At 38.2% G+C, this 17,914-nt stretch overlaps 1 protein-coding gene across 5 annotated transcripts in view; it reads left to right on the top strand.

Moving 5' to 3' along the window:
- The first annotated feature begins 11,337 nt into the window (after positions 1–11,337).
- Positions 11,338–17,914, top strand: part of ARFGEF1 (ARF guanine nucleotide exchange factor 1) — a 112,095-nt gene continuing 105,518 nt past the window's right edge. For all 5 annotated transcript variants that reach the window (XR_014018803.1, XR_014018804.1, XM_081266438.1 and 2 more), the window contains exon 1: positions 11,338–11,469. Coding sequence is in view for 3 of the 5 variants with exons in the window: in XM_081266438.1 (XP_081122564.1) it covers positions 11,346–11,469 (124 nt within the window). In the remaining 2 variants the exon portion in view is untranslated. The remainder of the gene's footprint in view (positions 11,470–17,914) is intronic.

A 17,914-nucleotide genomic window follows, 5' to 3' on the forward strand; every position in this document is an offset into this window, starting at 1 on the left:
TTGTACATATTGTAGAATTACACCTGTCATGTAATCATATATGCACATAGGGTAATAATGTCCAATTCATTCTATTCTCTTCTCCTTCCTCCCCCATGTTCCCCCCCCCCCTTCACTCCCCTCTGCCTAATCCAAAGTAACTCTATTCTTTCCTAGCCCTCACCCTTACTGTGAATTAGCATCCTCCTATCAGAGAAAACATTTGGCCTTTGGTTTTGGGGGATTGGCTTATTTCATTTAGCATGGTATTCTCCAGCTCCTTCCATTTACTGGCAAATGCCATCATTTTATTCTTCTTTAAGGCTGAGTAATATTCCATTGTGTATATATACCAAATTTTCTTTACCCATTCATCTGTCAAAGGACATCTAGATTGGTTCCATAGTTTAGCTTTTGTAAATTGAGATTCTATGAACATTGATGTGGCTGCGTCACTATAGTATGCTGATTTTAAGTCCTTTGAAATCCACAGCAAGCAATACGTAGTGTTTACAAAAGACAGATAACCAGTGTGCACAAATAAAACATACATATAATAAATGACATATCAAGGACTTTTTTCCTCCAACTTTTTCTCTTACTCATAAATTAGAATAGTTACAAGTCTTCAGAAAGTTTAGAGTTTTCCACTTTACTACCACATCTGAAATGAGGACAGTTCATGGGTGGTTCAGAGACAGGAGATAGGAAATGCTGCTAACGAAAACTGTTGCCTGCTGCTACTTTTTTTTTTTTTTTGAAGCCTTTAGCTAGCAGGACCTGTTGCTTAATGAAGTGAAGTAATAAACCTTGTAGAAATGACTCCAGGATTTCAAGGTGGAGTCGATGTATAATATCACTGGAGAGGAAGTAGGAGGAAATAATTAACTTCAACGAACAAGAAGAGACCACTCTTGCCCCTCCCAACTAAACTCACCTTTGTCATATAAAACATATTTTGGGGTGGGGAGGCAGGGAGACTGGTTTGACCTGTTGGCTCTATGTTCAGCTGAATGAGGCAATGTTATTCCAAGCCAGCTTTGAATCTCTTCACAGCCAGTTACTGAAGAGTTTCCATGCCAGTTAAAAGAAACATTGATGTAAGTGAAAACTAAGTAAATCTCCCAGAAACTCTTTTGGTCATTTGAAGAGCAAGTGGATCTTTTTAATTCTTAAAGGAAATAAATTTTTGATGGCTTTAAGGAATGGTATCTCCTTAAAATACATTGTTGTTTTTTTTTTGTCCCTAAGTGAGGCGAGACTCTAGAAACTAGTGTAATCTTAAAAAATAAAAATCCTAATGTAAGAAGTACAAAAATATGCCTCTCTTTTTATTTCCAAAGTTCAGGATTATTTTCTATGCTTATCTGCTTTGAAAGAATACTGTTTGGGGCTGGGGATGTGGCTCAAGTGGTAGCGCGCTCGCCTGGCATGCGTGCAGCCCGGGTTTGATTCTCAGCACCACATACAAACAAAGATGTTGTGTCCGCCAATAACTAAAAAATAAATATTAAAAAAATTCTCTCTCTCTCTTTCTCCCTCTCTCACTCTCTCTTTAAAAAAAAAAGAAAGAATACTGTTTGTGTACATATGTGTGAGTAAATATTTTTTCATTTACTTTAGCATAGTATGTACTTTGCAAAGCTATGTAAATATTTAACAGAGAAAAACAATACAACATATTTCCCCCAAATCAATGTTCCTTATATCTTTTTTCCCCTCTGAAACAAGTGTTTTCAGAAATGGAGACTTCTATTTGTGGAACGTGTTTTTCCATTTGCAAATGAGATGAAAGGATAAATTAAATGAGCCATGACTGTTTGTTGATAGCTAGAGTAGAAAGTACAGTTGCATTTCCTCTCCTCTCATTCAATGACCTTCAGTTCTCTGTCAGGCAGTGCTTGAGTACCCACTTCCCCACTTCCCCACCACCCCTCCAACTCTCTGGTGGTGAGACGGAAAATGTTGACAAAGGCTTTGGTTACCTATTGTAGAACCAAACCCTTAAACTTTAAAAGTAGAAAAGAAAAGCAATCATATATAAATATAATCATTTTTCTTTCCCAGTCTTTCTCTCTGAAACACACAGCTAGTTACAAAAATGTTATCCAGGGCTGGGGATATAGGTCATTTACTAGAGTGCTTGCCTTATATGCCCAAGGCCATGGGTTCAATCCCCAGCAACATGGAAAAAAAAATAAAGATGTTATCCAAAGGGCATATTTTAGGATATTTAGAAATTTCTAAAGCAAGGGAGGATGAGAATGTATTTTATGGGCCCTAGATTCTACTTTCCCTTTCTAATGACCAATGTTTTCACTGAACTTTAGCAATCATGTCACAATTTAAAAGATAAAAGGTGATTTCCAGGATAGTTCGTGGACCAGGATCTTTCTAGTTTTCATTTTAGAAGAAATATAGTGGGGAAGGGGGAAAATGGGGAAGGGAGGAGTAGAAGTAGGAAATTTTTTGCAGACACATTCTTCAGGTTAATGTTTATTGACATAACTAGGCTCCAAGTCACAGTTAACAACTAACCAAGTTCTAATTATATTATACAGAACACATTTAACCCCCTAATGCAGTGGTCCTGAAAGTTTAATGCATCAGAATTACCATGAGACCTAATTAGAATACATATTATTGGACCCCCACCCCCAGCGTCTAAGTCTGTAGGTCTGAAGGGGTCCAAGCATACGCATTTCTAATAAGGTACCAGGTTGATAATAATGCTGTTGGTCCACAAACTCCACTTTGAGACCACTATCCTATAACATTTTTCTCATTTCTAACTGTACCAGAAGACTCTTCTATAGAGGCCTTTTAAAAATTAAAATCTTGATATCTATACCCTATCCCAGATCTACTAAAATAATCGCTGGGGCTGATCATATCAAGATAAACAAAATCAGACACTAGTCAAACTGGATAATGAACAGATAGTTAATGGATTGTTAAAATATAATCTAAGGATAGATTTTATTCATTAATAACTACCACAATAGTGAAGAATGCCCAGTGTGAACTGAACTCAATTTCACTGGTACAAAAGTCAGATGACTTTTTAAAGGTCAATGTGTGCTAAAGGAAAGGCAAGGAAGGGTGTGAAAGAGGTACTGGCCCATGTGACAAGGTCATCTGGTTTATTAATTGGCACTTCTCCATAGGAAAAGCAAACTTTCTATTATCTGCAGGATAATACAGGCAGTGGTGTTAAGTTAGAGCCCTTCTCCTCCACCAGGGGCATCAAGAGTAAGAACTGTTTGTGTTTTAAAGACTTGAATATCAGGTACTTGCAAAGACAGTTCTGGGTAGTGTCAGAGAAAGAGTTTGTAATTGCAAGTTTTCTAAAGTAACTGCTCAAAAAAGGGGAACTAGAACCTTTCTGCTTTTAACCAGGTTTTGGCTGGAAAATTAGTAAGTGAATTCTCCAGGCAGTATTAAGCATTCTCAAGCAGTAGTTGTCATCCTAGGAATGTGGAGTTGAGCTGCTAAAACTATGTTAGTGTCTGTTCAAATCTCTAGTGTGGGTGGGAGAAGGGGTTGGGGGTGGATGGAATCATTTGTGCTGAGAGTTAGTGGTTTCTATTGTCCAAGGTTGAGGCCCAGTTGAGAAGCAGGTTCAGGAGGAATCTGGCTAGATTTGGGATAAGTAGAGTTTTTGTCAGTCTGAGTATCTGCATGTTGAAATAAGTTCATGGATAATTCTAGTGACCAGGGTTGTAAAACAATTCCTACAGTGAAATTTACAGCTCTAGAAACCAGCAGTTTCCTTAAATGTATTTCTTTTATAAGTTGCTCTTAATACTTACATAACTACAAAAGCAATTGGCAAACAGGAAGGATTTTGCAGTATGGTATGGTTCAGATAGAGAGCACTTCAGAGCAGCTGCAATTACCTTATAAACTGATCTTTCATTCCAGTTCCAAGGGTCTGAGAAGTAACTGCAACAAATACCCCCAATTTTTCTTTTTCCTTTTCTTTATTAAAAAATATATGTTCATTAACATCTGACTGCTGTGAGAGACCTAATATAAGCCCCCTACCTCTCCTTGTCAGAGCATCCCTCCTCCGTGCCTAGAGCAAATCATATCAAATGACACATCCTTGGCTGCAGCATCTTTGGATCAGAGGAAAACTATGTTAAAGCAAATAACTGCAGCCTTGAATGAAATAAGAACTAAACAAGGAAATGCAGACCATGGGGAGAGTTTCTATGGTGAGGATAGGGTTGAACTGGTTTCAGGATCTGCTATGGACTGAATTGCATCCCTTCACTCCCAAATTCATATGTTGAAGCCTTAATCCCCAACGTGATGACATTTGGATATAGGGCTTTTAGGATGTAATCAAGGTTAAATGTGATCATTCAGGTGCGTTTTTTTTTCATTTTTATGTTAAACATTAGCATTATGCTTTTTGAATATTTAGAAATTAGAGAAATCTAAAAGGAATAGAAAATAATCATTCATAGTTCAAATACTCTAAAATACTATCATGTATATGTCAGATTTATAAACAAATATTATTACAGTTAATGGTTAATGTTTATTTCTAGTTGTTCCATCAACATATAATTTCATGTTTTTTATCTGTTCTTTTTAGATATATGTATGACAGTAGAGTGTATTTTGATATATTATGCATACATGGAATATAACTTATTTTAATTAGGATCCCATTCTTGAGGCTAATCTGATGTGATTGGTAAACATAGGAAGAGGAAGAAAGAGACATCTCCCTCTTTGTGAGCATGATCTAGGGAAGACAAAGTGAGGGAACAGTAAGAAGGCATCACCAAAAGAGGAAAAGGATCCTTACCAGAACCCAAACTGGATGCAACCTTGATCTTTCATAGTCAGATCTAGTTTGAGTTAATATTTGTATAAAGTGGAACATTTAGAATATGGTGATTTTAAAAAAATTATGGATGCCTAATTGTTTTGACACCATTTCTTTTTAGATATACATGACAGTACAGTGTATAACATAAGATCCCATTCTTATGGTTTTACATGATTTGGAGTTTCACTGGTGGTGTATTCATATATGAACATAGGAAAGTTATGTCCGATTCATTCTACTCTTTCCTATTCCCATTCTCTCTCTTCCTTTCATTCTCCTTTGTCACATCCAATGAACTTCTATTCTGCCCCTGACCCCACCCCGTCTTATTGTGTGTTAGCATTCACATATCAAAAATAACATTCTGCCCTGGTTTTGAAGGATCGTTTTTTTTTTTTTTTCACTTAGCATGAAATTCTCCAGTTCCATCCATTTACCAGCAAATGCCATAATTTCGTTCTTCTTTATGGCTGAATAACATTATACTGTGTATACATACCACATTTTCTTATGCATTCTTCTGTTGAAGGGCACATAGATTCATTCTATAGCTTAGCTATTGTGACTTAAGCTGCTATAAACATTGACGTCAACATCATTTCTTCAAACGGTCATTCTTTCTTCACTGAATTTTCTCCACACCTTTGTCAAAAATCACTTTGTCAAAAATCATCTAAGGTTCTACATCTGTACTTTCTATATTTTTCTGTGACCTATACATCTACCTATTAACCAATACTATACTGTGGTTATTCTCATTTCTTTAAAAAATTCTTATGACTACTCTAGTTACATTGCCTTTCCATATAAATTTTAGAATCCACTTGTCTATAACTGCAGAATTAGAATTGCACTAAACCTTTAGATCAGATTGACATTAGTTCTTCTTTGACTTCTCTCAGTAGCATTTTGTTGTTTTCAGGATATGGATCATGTATATGTTAGATTTATAAACAAATTTCAATTCTTGGCCGAAATGTAAATTATACGTTTAAGGTTTTTGTTTTGAATTGCACATTGTAATATATAAAAATGCAATTCATTTTTACACATTAAATTTGTATCCTGTGATCTTGTTAAACTCTAAGTTCTAGTAGTTTTCTTTTTATATAGATTCCTTGAGATTGTTTATATAGAGGGTTATCTTGAATGTGAATAAGGATGCTTGGTTTCTTTTCATTCTAAGCAATGTCCCTCTGTTTTCTTTTCCCTGTCTTGTCATAACTACTAGGACTTCCAGTATAGGGTTGAATGGTGGTCATGAGAAGAGTCATTCTTGCTTTGTTTCCAGTTCTTGCCATTAAATATGTCAGCTGTAGATTTTCTGTTGCTACTGTTAAGATATCTTTTGTCAGGTTGAGGATTTTTGCTGAGAATTTTCTCAGGATATGGATGTTGAATTTTGTCAGATGCCTTTCCTTCATTGAATGATATGATCATGTGGTTTTTCCTTTTTACTCTGTTAATGTGGTCAATGACATCACTTAATTTTCTTAATACTGAACCAGTCTGCATTCCCAAGAGATATCCCCTCTTGGTCCTGGTGTATTTTTCTTTTCACATATTGTTAAATTTGATTTGCTAATATTGTGTTGAAAATCTTCACATCTGTGTTTATAAAGGATATTGGTCTGTGTTTATGAAGGATATTGGTCTATTTTGTACTTTTATAAAATCTAGTTTTAGCTTCAATGTAAGGCTGAACTCATAATAAAATGAGTTGAAAAATGTTCCCTCCTCTCTCTCTTATTTTCCCCCCTGAAAGAGTTATTTCTTCTTTAAATGTTTGATAGAATTCACTAGTGAAAACTTCTGGTCCTAGAATATTCTTTTATCTAGAAGGTTTTAAACTATAAATTCAATTTTCTTAAAAGGCAGACTTTTACTTTTTAAAAATTCCTATTAAAATGTTTTTAAAAACCCAGTCTTGAGACCAGAGACCCTGCACCTAATAGAAGAAAAAGTAGGCTCAAATCTTCATCATGTCAGATTAGGTCCCAGACTCCTAACACACAAGAAATAAAATCAGGAATTAATAAACAAGATGGATTCAAACTAAAAAGTTTCATCTCAGTAAAGGAAACAATAAATAATGTGAAAAGAGTGCCCACAGAGTGGGAAAACATCTTTACCACCCACACATCAGATAGAGCACTAATTTCCAGGATATATAAAAAAATTCCAAAAACTTAACACCAGAAAATAAATAACCCAAACAATAAATGGGCTAAGGAGCTGAACAGAGACACTTCTCAGAAGAAGATATAAAATTGATTAACAAATATATGAAAAAATATTCAACTTCTCTAGTAATTAGAGAAATGCAAATCAAAACTACTCTAAGATTTCATCTCACTCCAGTAAGAATAATAATTATCAAGAATACAAGCAATAAGAAGTGTTGACAAGGATGTGAGGAAAATGGTACACTTACACATTGCTGGTAACACTGCAAATTGGTGCAACCAATCTGGAAAGCAGTATGGAGATACCTTAGAAAACTTGGAATGGAACCACCATTTGACCCAGCTATCCCACTCCTCGCTCTATACCCAAAGGACTTAAAATCAGCATACTATAGTAACACAGCCACGTCAATGTTCATGGCATCTCCATTCACAATAGCTAAACTGTGGAATCAACCTAGTGCCCTTCAATAGATGAATGGATAAAGAAACTGTGGTATATATATACAATGGAATATTACTCAGCATTAAAAGAGAAAAAATTATGGCATTTGCAGGTAAATGGATGGAGTTGGAGAATATCAGGCTAAGCGAAATAAGCCAACCCCCCAAAAACCAAAGGTCAAATGTTCTCTTAATAAGTGGATGCTGATCCATAATGGAGGTGGGGCATGGGGAGAATGGAGGAACTTTGGGCAAAGGGGAGGATAGGGAGGGGAGAGGACATGGGGACATGAAAGAGGGTGGAATGAGATGAACACGATTACCCTAGGTTCATGTATGACTGCACATGTGGTGCAACTCTATATTATGTACAACCAGAGAAATGAAAAGTTGTGCTCCATTTGTGTACAACAAATTGTAATGCATTCTGTTGTCATGTATAACTAATTATAACAAATTTTTAAAAATGGAAAAAAACAGTCTCACCAGAAAGATTAATTCCCACTTAGTGATTAATATTTAACATTCAGTTCAACATAATAGTTGTTGAGGGTAGGCAAAATAAAATGTGGTCCTATGTTAAAATAATTATAGCACATTATTAGTGAAAAGATTTTAAAATGGATATATATGTGTATATATGTATGACTAAGAAGAAAGAAATAGGATAAAACAATTGTTAAGAGCATGCATTGACTTTGGCAAGTGACAAACAGATTTTTATTTGGTTCTGCCACATTGTAACATTGGACAATTGACTTAACCTCTCTTTTTTTCTCTCACCTGAAAATGAGGAATAACAATAACATACATAACTGAGTTGTGTAAAGTGACAAGGCTTATTAGACTTCATACAAAGTAAATACCAAGAAAATAATAAAATCATTATACAACTTTTACAGGAAAAATTACAGTGTACACAAGAAAGTACTATGGATTGAAAATAAGTTTCCGTTCACCTAGAGAACATCATATTTTAAAATTTTACAGAGATTTAGGAGCATATACTTTTAATTTAGGTTTTTATTTTTTATTATTATTATTTTAGTACTGGGGATTGAACCCAGAGGCACTTAACCACCGAACTACATCCCCAGCCCTTTTTATTTTGAGACAGGGTCTCAATAAGTTGCTTTGGGCCTTGCTAAGTTGCTGAGGCTGGCTTTGAACTTGTGATCCTCCTGCCTCAGCTTCTTGAGCCATTGGGATTACAGTTATACACTGCATCTGGCTCATTTTCATTATTCTGTAAAAATTAGCATTGAATGGTTTAAAATTAATCGATGGAAAATTCTATTGCTTCTAACTTATGGTTCTAGATTTATAACTGTGTTGCAACTACATTCTAATTTTTTGGAAAGTCCTTAGTTAATAATCTCTTATTTAGTAAAAATTAACTCTTCTATTTTTTCCCAAATTCTACCATAATCTCCCTCTGTCTGCATTGTCTAATGTATTGATACTTTTTGAATAAGATAATGAGCAGACATCCTGAGTTTAAAGACATACTTTATTCATTTTTGTCCTTAATAAACAATCGGAAAACAAGTACACTGGTGAAAGAGGAATATCAAATCAGCTTATAGGACCCGCCATACAAAAAGCCAGAAGGTAGGCTTGATTAACTTTGGAAATGGGTTTTCTTAGGCTACTCATGCCATTATTGTGATTGCAGCAAAAATGATTACTGTTTTGTTTAAACAATATTTCTCATCTTTTACTAAATGCCAGCATTATTTTTTCTTGTATGCTTGGTCTTCAAAAATTTGGTCTGATTAAATACTACTAAAAATATGTAGAGTTTACTTTGCTCACATAAAGTCTGATATTGGTATTCCTGTTGGGCAGATGGCTCCAAGGGTAGTTCAGAAACTCAAACTCCTAATTTGTGGTTCTGCATCTTTAGTATATAGCCAGAAAAGGGGAAAGAGCATGGAAGATAGCTTGGGGAAGGTTTTCTGGTTCTGTTTTGTTTTCTTTTTAATGGGCTAAGCCTAATGGCTACATCTAACTGCAGGTGTGAAGGGGAATGTAATGCATCTCTGTACTGAGGAAGAAGAAGAGAGAGATTTGGTGATCATATGATACTTTTGACAGTACTGGCACAACACTGGTATTATGAAGAAACAAAAATAAATTAGAAATAGAGCTTGTTCTCAAAAAGTTTATAATATATTAGAGTGTATAGAGAAATCAATATTATATTGGTACAATAAATCTTGAATTTCCAAGAATCTAGGTAGTCTTTAAAATAAAATCAATGAATTTATGGATCTCTCAGAACAATCAACTTTTAAAAATTTATCTACTCCTTCTCTTTAACTCTGCATCACCTTCAAGTTTTCCATTTGTATTTTCTATGGCTTTAATCTTGTCATTTCACAGTTTTTATATCCTTAGGTTTGGATATTTGCATTAGGACAAACCCACAGTTAAAGCAAAATAATGGAAAAGAAAAGTGAAAGGCATAGCCTAGTCATTAAAGACCCTGTGCTGATGGAACCATACAGCAGTTTGGAACTTAGAGACGTTCTTCTAGATCATCATAAACATTATCCGCATGTATTTTATGGCATTCTTTACAATTTTTTTTTGCTGAGAAGGGAACACTGCAGAAAACTGAACTGATACTAAAGCAGACTCATGGTCACGTGTGTTAATCTGTCTATACTTAAAGCTTTTCCATTCTGGAACTGGTTTACACATCCTGAACCGAATCTTAATATTAAAGGTACAGAAACACAGGGCTCTCAAAGGGACCTCTGTCAGAAGCATTTACCTTAAACTTCAGGGACAATTCAGAAAGGACCTGAAATCTAGTTTACCGATTTATCCTACAGAGAGATGAAAAAGTGATAATTCGTGAATCCTTGACAATTGGTTTTAGCTTACTTTTCCCAAAAGAGAGTCCTCCCTGAGGTGGTCGGAGGGCACGGTCCTGTACAGCAATTTCTTGCACCTGGGAACGAAATTTAGAGTTGGTAGGTCGAAACCCAGTGCGGCTGAGAATGAGCGATGAGGATTATTCTGTGACCCCTGGAATGGAAGGGACTGTGCTCCTACCGACAGGTTCACCAGAAAGTCGAATTACGTGCAGAGTAGCCAGTAGTTTTGGGCAGCCGGCAGTAGCCGGGCCCCAGGGGTCCTCCAAGCCCTCCACGGGCCGAGAGGAGCCCTAAGGGCCAGGCTCCGCGGTGCAGGACGCCCGCCACGCCCCACGCCGCCCTGCAGGCGAACGCAGGAGGCGGCGAGACCCCGCCGGGCCGCCGTAGCGCCGCAGCTCGGGCCGCTCCGCCCGCGTCACCCTCCGCCCCTTGCCTCCCGGCGCCGCGGCAGCTCTGGGCAGGCAGCACCGCCACCGCCGTTTCCTCCTCTGCAGCCGTTCGGCCGCTGCGTGACGCGTCGTTTCCTCCCAACATGGCGGCCGGGGCAGGTCGGCGGTGATGGAGGCCAGTCCGCGGCCGCGGCGGGTGCTAATCCCGAGAGTAGCCAGGGCAGCCCTGCTCTCGCCGGGCCTCTGAGTCGCCGCCGCCGCCGCCTCAGTCCTCGGTCTCCGGAAGACGGCTGCCCGGGCCAGGCTTCCTCGCCGCCGCCGGGCCGGAGGAACGAGTGAGGGGGGCGGCCGGGAAGCGACCCCCGGGCCGCGAGAAGCGGAGGCCCGACGGGCGCGGCCCTCAAGGGCGGCCTTTCGGGGGCGGCGGTGCTCGCCGCCCCTCGCCGGCACCGCCGCTGGTCTCGCTTGCCCGCCCCTTCCTCATCCTGCCGCTGCCCTCCACGCCTCCTCTCCCCCACCTCCACCTCCACCCCTTTCTCTTCTCTTCCTCCCCCACCTCCCCTCCAGCCGCTGGGAGCCGCGGGTCGGAAGAACCGCCGCCTCCTTCTCTGCGTCCATGTATGAGGGGAAGAAGACGAAGAACATGTTCCTGACCCGGGCCCTGGAGAAGATTTTGGCTGACAAGGAAGTGAAGAAGGCACATCACTCCCAGCTACGCAAAGCTTGCGAGGTGGCGTTAGGTGAGCGGGAAGGAGCCCGGGGGGCTGGGTGGCCGGGAGAGGGGGCGGGGGGGGCGACCCGGAGGAAGGTGGGGTCGCCGGGAGCTTGTCCTAGACCGGCGCGGCTGACCTCAGGAAGCGCTCGCGGAGCTCTCCGCTGTCTGGCTGGAGTTGCCACTAACTCGGCTGGATGTGGGGCACTGGAGGGGTGGAGGAGGAAGGGCATCCAACTGGGTTTGGGGAACGCGGCACGGTTGAGGATCAAGGGGTACCTGTGTTTGAGGGTTCGACTGGAGAGAGAGAGAGAGAGGATTTTGTTGATGGACCGTGCGGTGCGGACAGGCTACCACCCTTTGTGATGAAGCAGAAGATGAGCTGTTGTTTATTAGCTTGGAAATTGAGGTGGGGCCGATATGTCAAGATTGGGCGTGGGAAGGGTTCCGTATCGTAATTACAATAACTTTATCGTTTGGCGTGGTACTTTGGGAAGATAGACTGAAGTTGTTCCCTTGTTGACAGTCTGGAGAACGGGTTTGCAGGAGGTGCAGCCCGTTCTGACATCTCTCCGCCTCCGCCACAGGAAAAAACATAAAGTAATGTTGTAGCTGACTGGGCTGACCTGGAAGAACAAGACCAGAGGTTAAGGGGTGGGGGGGACGGTGTCAAAATGGGGAAGAAAGGAATCTTTAGATAAAGTAGCTTTAGGTAACACAGGAAGGATAGGTTTGAAATGGGGAAAAATGAAAAAGACAATGACACCCACCAGCCACATGTCTGGACAGTGGCAGCTGCTCTTAAGCTTCAATTGTGATTTATAGTTCAGATGGAAGAGATCTAGTGTAATGAAGCCTGCAGCAGGGAAAAATCCAAACAATACCTACAGCCCGGGTAGGCATGTAAGGTGTTGTTTTGGGGGAACACTGATAGATCACAACTGTCCAAGGTGATATCCTTATGAAAGACCGGGACATTTAACACAAAGATAAATTCCTAATGCTTACACTTTATTTTATAGTGCTAGAAATAGCCTAGGTCAAATTGCCTCAATGAAGCTTGCTAAATGGGCTTTGGGAAGAAAACGTTCATGAATTGGGGGAAAACCCTGCAATAGCTTTACCGTATGCTAAAGTAAGGGGTCAAGACAGCTTAAAACCAACTTTGCCTTTTAATTATTAAAATAAATATAATAGCTTGCTATAGTATTCTATGCAGTTTTTTTTCTTTTCTGAATCCTTAAAATTGATGATATGAAAAAATGATCGAAAAATTTCAGCCTAAAATTTTTGTTTGTATATAGTGAGCTTAGTTTTAGTTTTTTGTTTCTCTCATTGATAGAAGTTCCCATTTTGTGATAGCCAACAAAAGACTATTCCAGGTGGATAAGAAGACAGTTGTATAGTGTTAAAAGATGAAAATGTATCTGGGCCCTGAAAGGAATAATTATTAAATTGGGGTAGCCTGAGGGAGGAAGTGATTTTTAAGATTTCTAAAAGAATCATATGTAGGCTTGTGAATAACTTGGCAGGGTAAAGAATGTAAGAGATTCAAATTAAAGTTTTAGTTTTTGAGAACTCAGATTTTCCATGTTAGAATATATTTTTAATGTGTTAAATTATAAATATCTAAAGAAATGGAGCACGTTGTATATCTATATATATATTTTCCCCTCTCCAAAATGCTAATATAAGTAAGCATGTTTTAATGGAGAGCTCATGAGCATGAGGATCTGGGATCCTGGGTTTTGATCCCAATTCTGTTATACTGAAGTATTATTGGGCAAGTCCCTGGGCCTTAAGTTCCTTCTCTGTAAAAATAGAGTGTTGAACTTAATGATTATATGGTCAAATTGTTATGTTTCATGAATGCAAATGATTATATGGTCACATCCCCTCTTATGTTCCATGAATGCGATTGTACTTTTTTTAACTTGTGTGTTTAGTGTTCATTGCCACTCCAGATTGGAGTTTATAGCTGTGTAAATGGGTCCTTGCCTTTTTTTTTTTTTTTTTTTTTTTTTTTTTGTGGTGCTGGGGATTGAACTCGGGGCCTTGTGCATGCAAGGCAAACACTCTACCAACTAAGCCATATCCCCACCTCAGGTCCTTGCCATTTCTAAAGGTAGAAATCACTTGGTGCTATGTGTGCCAGCCATACCAAGGTTGTTTCAGATTTTGCCAGTTTACTTTTTTGTTCCTGCATATAGTTAGCAGACATTTATTTTGAGGAATATGATTACCCAGGCAGGGGCTAGGCACCAAAGAACTATCTTTACTTGAGATATATCAGTTGTTTTCCCCATATTTCAGAAAAGTTATATTTAGCACTTTACAAAGTAAACCTCAGTGTTTAATTTCATGGTAGCTGATTCCTGATAAAACTTTGTTACTTTCAATTATCTATCCATATTATCACTCATGTATAAGTTGATAGGGATAACCTGGTTCATCTTTGCAGAAAGAATAATATCTTGTAGTAAGATGGTATCCCCAAATATGTGCTGATCCTAGAAACTACCATAGACCTCCCTTCTCTCCCTTCTCTTTACCTAGTTCAGACCTACTTTGGTCTCTTGATAATCTAGTGGCTTTCAGGCAGTTTGGGAAAGCTATCTGGAATGGCCTGATTTGGCCATCTCCAGTCTAGAGTAGGTAGAGGTTGGTGGTGGAGATACAGAGGTCATTTTGTGTGTTGTTATAACCCCTCTAAGTGTGCCTGCCTGTATTCATTTTCCTCTCAAGTACTTATCGAACACTTACCATGAAGTTGAAGGGAAATGGTTAATAAACAAGCAATAAGTGATATGCCAGACTTATCTATTTTTTAATTTTTGTTTGAAAATCATCTTATTGGTGTATGAGTAGATTAGAGAGCACTGAATATTCAAAATTAATAATTAATTCAACCGTCTTTTAACAGTGACTAATTAAAAATAAGATTTTTTTTGTAAATAATACTCATGAAATTATAGCTTATATGTATTCTTAAGAACATGATTTTTTTTGGGGGGGGTAAGAACTATGACTTTTAGAAAACATCATTTAGGTTAGGGGAGGTTTTTCTTAATCAGCACAACATTCTCAAAGACACTCCACAAAGGAATTTTTATTTTCATACAAACAGACAAACAAAAAGAAAAATAAAGGGTTCGTAGGGTTATTTAAAACCTTCTTTAGATTTTTCATACCTGTCAGATTTGATTTTGAAAAATGGTGAAAACAACAACAAAACTCTCTGCCTTCATTGTTATAGTTGATGTGAATGAAGCCCACAGGCCCCTGAACAGCTCCAGGTTGCCCTCTTTTGGTACCTGCCTTACCACAGCTCTCTGCAGTGAAGGTTTAGCTCTACTGAGTGAGGGCGTCTAGGCTGCCCTAGCTTAGTCTGATCCACTCCTGCTCTTGAGAATCTTGAATTAAAAATAGTCAGGCCATCTGCTGGCAGATGAGACAACAGCTGATCTATTTTTAGTTGCAAAGAATTTAGGATTGTTTTGGGATTGGGCTTGAAGGTAGCATTGTTTATTTCTTGAGTAGGGTGCAGGTGGAACATACTCCAAAAGTTTCTTTGATGTTAGCGCTGTGACTAGTTCAACTTCTACCTTCTGACTTCAAATATCCATGAAGATACTCTGTAAATGTTAGAACTATTCTTGGTTGGGAATTGGCACTGATACAGAATAGGAGTGAAAGGGGGTAATCTAAAGAAGACTTTAAAGAGAAGGGAGACATGTAGGGGCAGTGATTAGGGGGTTTCCTGTAGGGATATGAAAGGATGATGGAGAAAGAAGTATTAGTCATTTTTTTTTATCAGAGATGGTGTGAATTTGTTGTTCATCATATTGTTCAGTGATCATACTGATTTAATTGTCTTATAGCATGACTGTATTACCTATAGTTAAATTTCCCCCAGAAATGTAACTATGATACTGAGACTGAAAACTTCATAGAATGTGCTTCCCTTCCGCCTTACTAATTCTACTCTTATTTTGGCTGCTGGTATTATAAAAAAGGGATAAATGAGGGGAAATTAACAGAATGCTTTTGGCCCTGGTTTTATGCTGCTTTTGGTAACTTTGTTTATTGTCAATCTTTGCCATTTATGTGAAAAAAATGATTTATCCTGAAACAATATCCTGCAGACACTGAACTCTTTAATTATAATTTAAATCATTTAGCAAGTTGCCTTTTAACCTTTCTTGATCTGAAGTAAAAGTTGTTTTCAGTAAGTTAGGCTGCCTGAATTTTTGAGATGGCTGAAAGAGATGAGTATAATGAATGAAAGAAAAATCCTGTTTTCTTTCACATCTCAGATTGGTTTTAAGTGTTCTTGCTCTGGGATAGATAGCAATGAATAAAATAAACATCATAGAGTCCTGGTTTTTAGAGAATCTCTTTGAAAAATTTAAGTTTAGGTTGAAAAATGTGAGTTTGGTTTACAGTATATAATCTCTTTCCGTTTTGTAAGTTTAAAATGTGCATAAATAGCATTTAGATTCTGAAAAGTTGTTCCAAGAAGAAACTTGTTCAATTTTGTTTAGTTTTTCCTAAATTTATTTCACCCTTTTTCAGTCTGTTAATGAGTTAAATGCCTTTAGGACACATTATTCCTGGGAAATTGCTTTGGGGCGAAAATGAGGTGGATATAATAGTAATATAATATAGTAATCTTAACTAATCATTCTCTCCTTGAGAATAGTCATATGTTTTGGGAAAGCAGTTGTCCTGCTGAAATTATGAGGAGGAGAAGAAAAAGAAGCAATTGGAATGATCATGATTGGAGGACTAGTTTGCCAACTAACTCTTTTTTCTTACTCTATCTTGTGGCAGGTAACTAACTGTAAGGTTTTACAGAAAAAATTGAATGGCAAATAATTTGGGGAAATATTTGTCATAGTATTCCTCACATAATGGAGGAGGGATAATAGAAAATGAAAAGTAGATGAATAAATTATTGCCATTTCGAACTAGGCATATTTTTGCTGGGCATGGTGACACACACAGTTCCACACATAGTCCTATCTATTCTGGAGCTGAGAGGGAGAATTGCTTGAGCCCTGGAGTTCTAGACCAGCTTGGGCAACATATTGAGGACCCAATCTCAAAAATCAAATGAAAGAACTAGGTATATTCTTCACTCAGATATTTGTGGAATTCCTCATTTATTTCAGGTACTGCCCCAGTACTGCTTATATAGCAGGGAACATGCTTTTAAGAAATTTAATATTCTTGTAAGGTGAGGATGATAAAAAACACAAACTAATATATATTATGTTATCAGATTATTAGCTGAGGAAATAGTATAGAAGGGTAAAGGGAGGGCAGCAGTGCTACTTTAGATAGAGTTGTCAGGAAAGGCCTCTTTGTGAAGTGGCATTTGAGCAGATAGGTGACAGAGTGAGGATTCAGCCTTACAGAAACCTGGATGAAGCAGAAACAGGGAACAGGCAGATGGGTTTGTGGTTTTCAGGATATAAGGAGGCTTGTGTGGCTGGGAGAGAGGAAAGCTAATTTGGAATTTTATTCTAACTGTAGGAATCCACTGGAGAGTTTTGAATAGGGAAGTAATAGAACATTTACATTGTAAGTGCCCACCTGGCCAGAGACTATGGAGACCTAGACAAAGCTGGTGGTAGAGGAAGGGTGAGCATTGTTTGTATTTGAAGTATATTATGAAAGGATCTACACAATTTGCTGATAGGTTTTTTGGATGACCAAGGGGATGACATCCAGTTTGTAGCTGGAGCTCCAGGGCGGTTGGAGATAGCAGCACCTTGATAGGAAATACTAGAAGAGAGAACATTTATGGGAAATAGGTGTTTGTGTAGTAAATGTTTTCATCCTACTCTTTACATGTATTGGAATTTTTTAAATGATAGAATTTCTTGATGGATATTGACTACTGAGAAATAGACCCAAAAAGGTAGGATATTTTCTGCTGAGAATGATACAAAACAATTTCAAAATTAGTTTTCAAGTTTTTTCCAGTGAGTTTTGTTTTTTGTTTTTCTAAAGAGAATGAGCTTCTCACTTGTCTGGTTCCTTTCTGGAATTGGATCTTTGTAGAATAAATTAGTTAAGGATCTCAATCTGAAACCACCTTGGATTGAAAGTGGGCACTATATCCAATGACTATTATAAGGAGGAGAGAGGACATAGGGGCACACAAAGAAAGAAGCCCATGCCAAAATGGAGGCAGAGGTTGGAGTTAGGCCTGTGCATACTAGGAGAATGCTCTATCATAGCCACTGTTGACTATTAAAAAAAAATTTATTAAGGCATAATTTACATACCGTAAAATTTACCAATTTAAGGTGATGATTTTTAGCATATTAGAACATTTCTACTATCCCAGTAAGATCCATAGTACCCATTTGCAGGTAATCTTGTTGCCACCCCAAACTCCAGACATCTACTAGTCTACTTTCTGTCTTTAGTTAGGCTTTTTTTCTGGGCATTTCGTCTAAACA

The sequence above is a fragment of the Spermophilus citellus genome (genome assembly GCF_964194105.1).
Source record: "Spermophilus citellus genome assembly, chromosome: 14".
Lineage (NCBI taxonomy): Eukaryota > Metazoa > Chordata > Mammalia > Rodentia > Sciuridae > Spermophilus > Spermophilus citellus.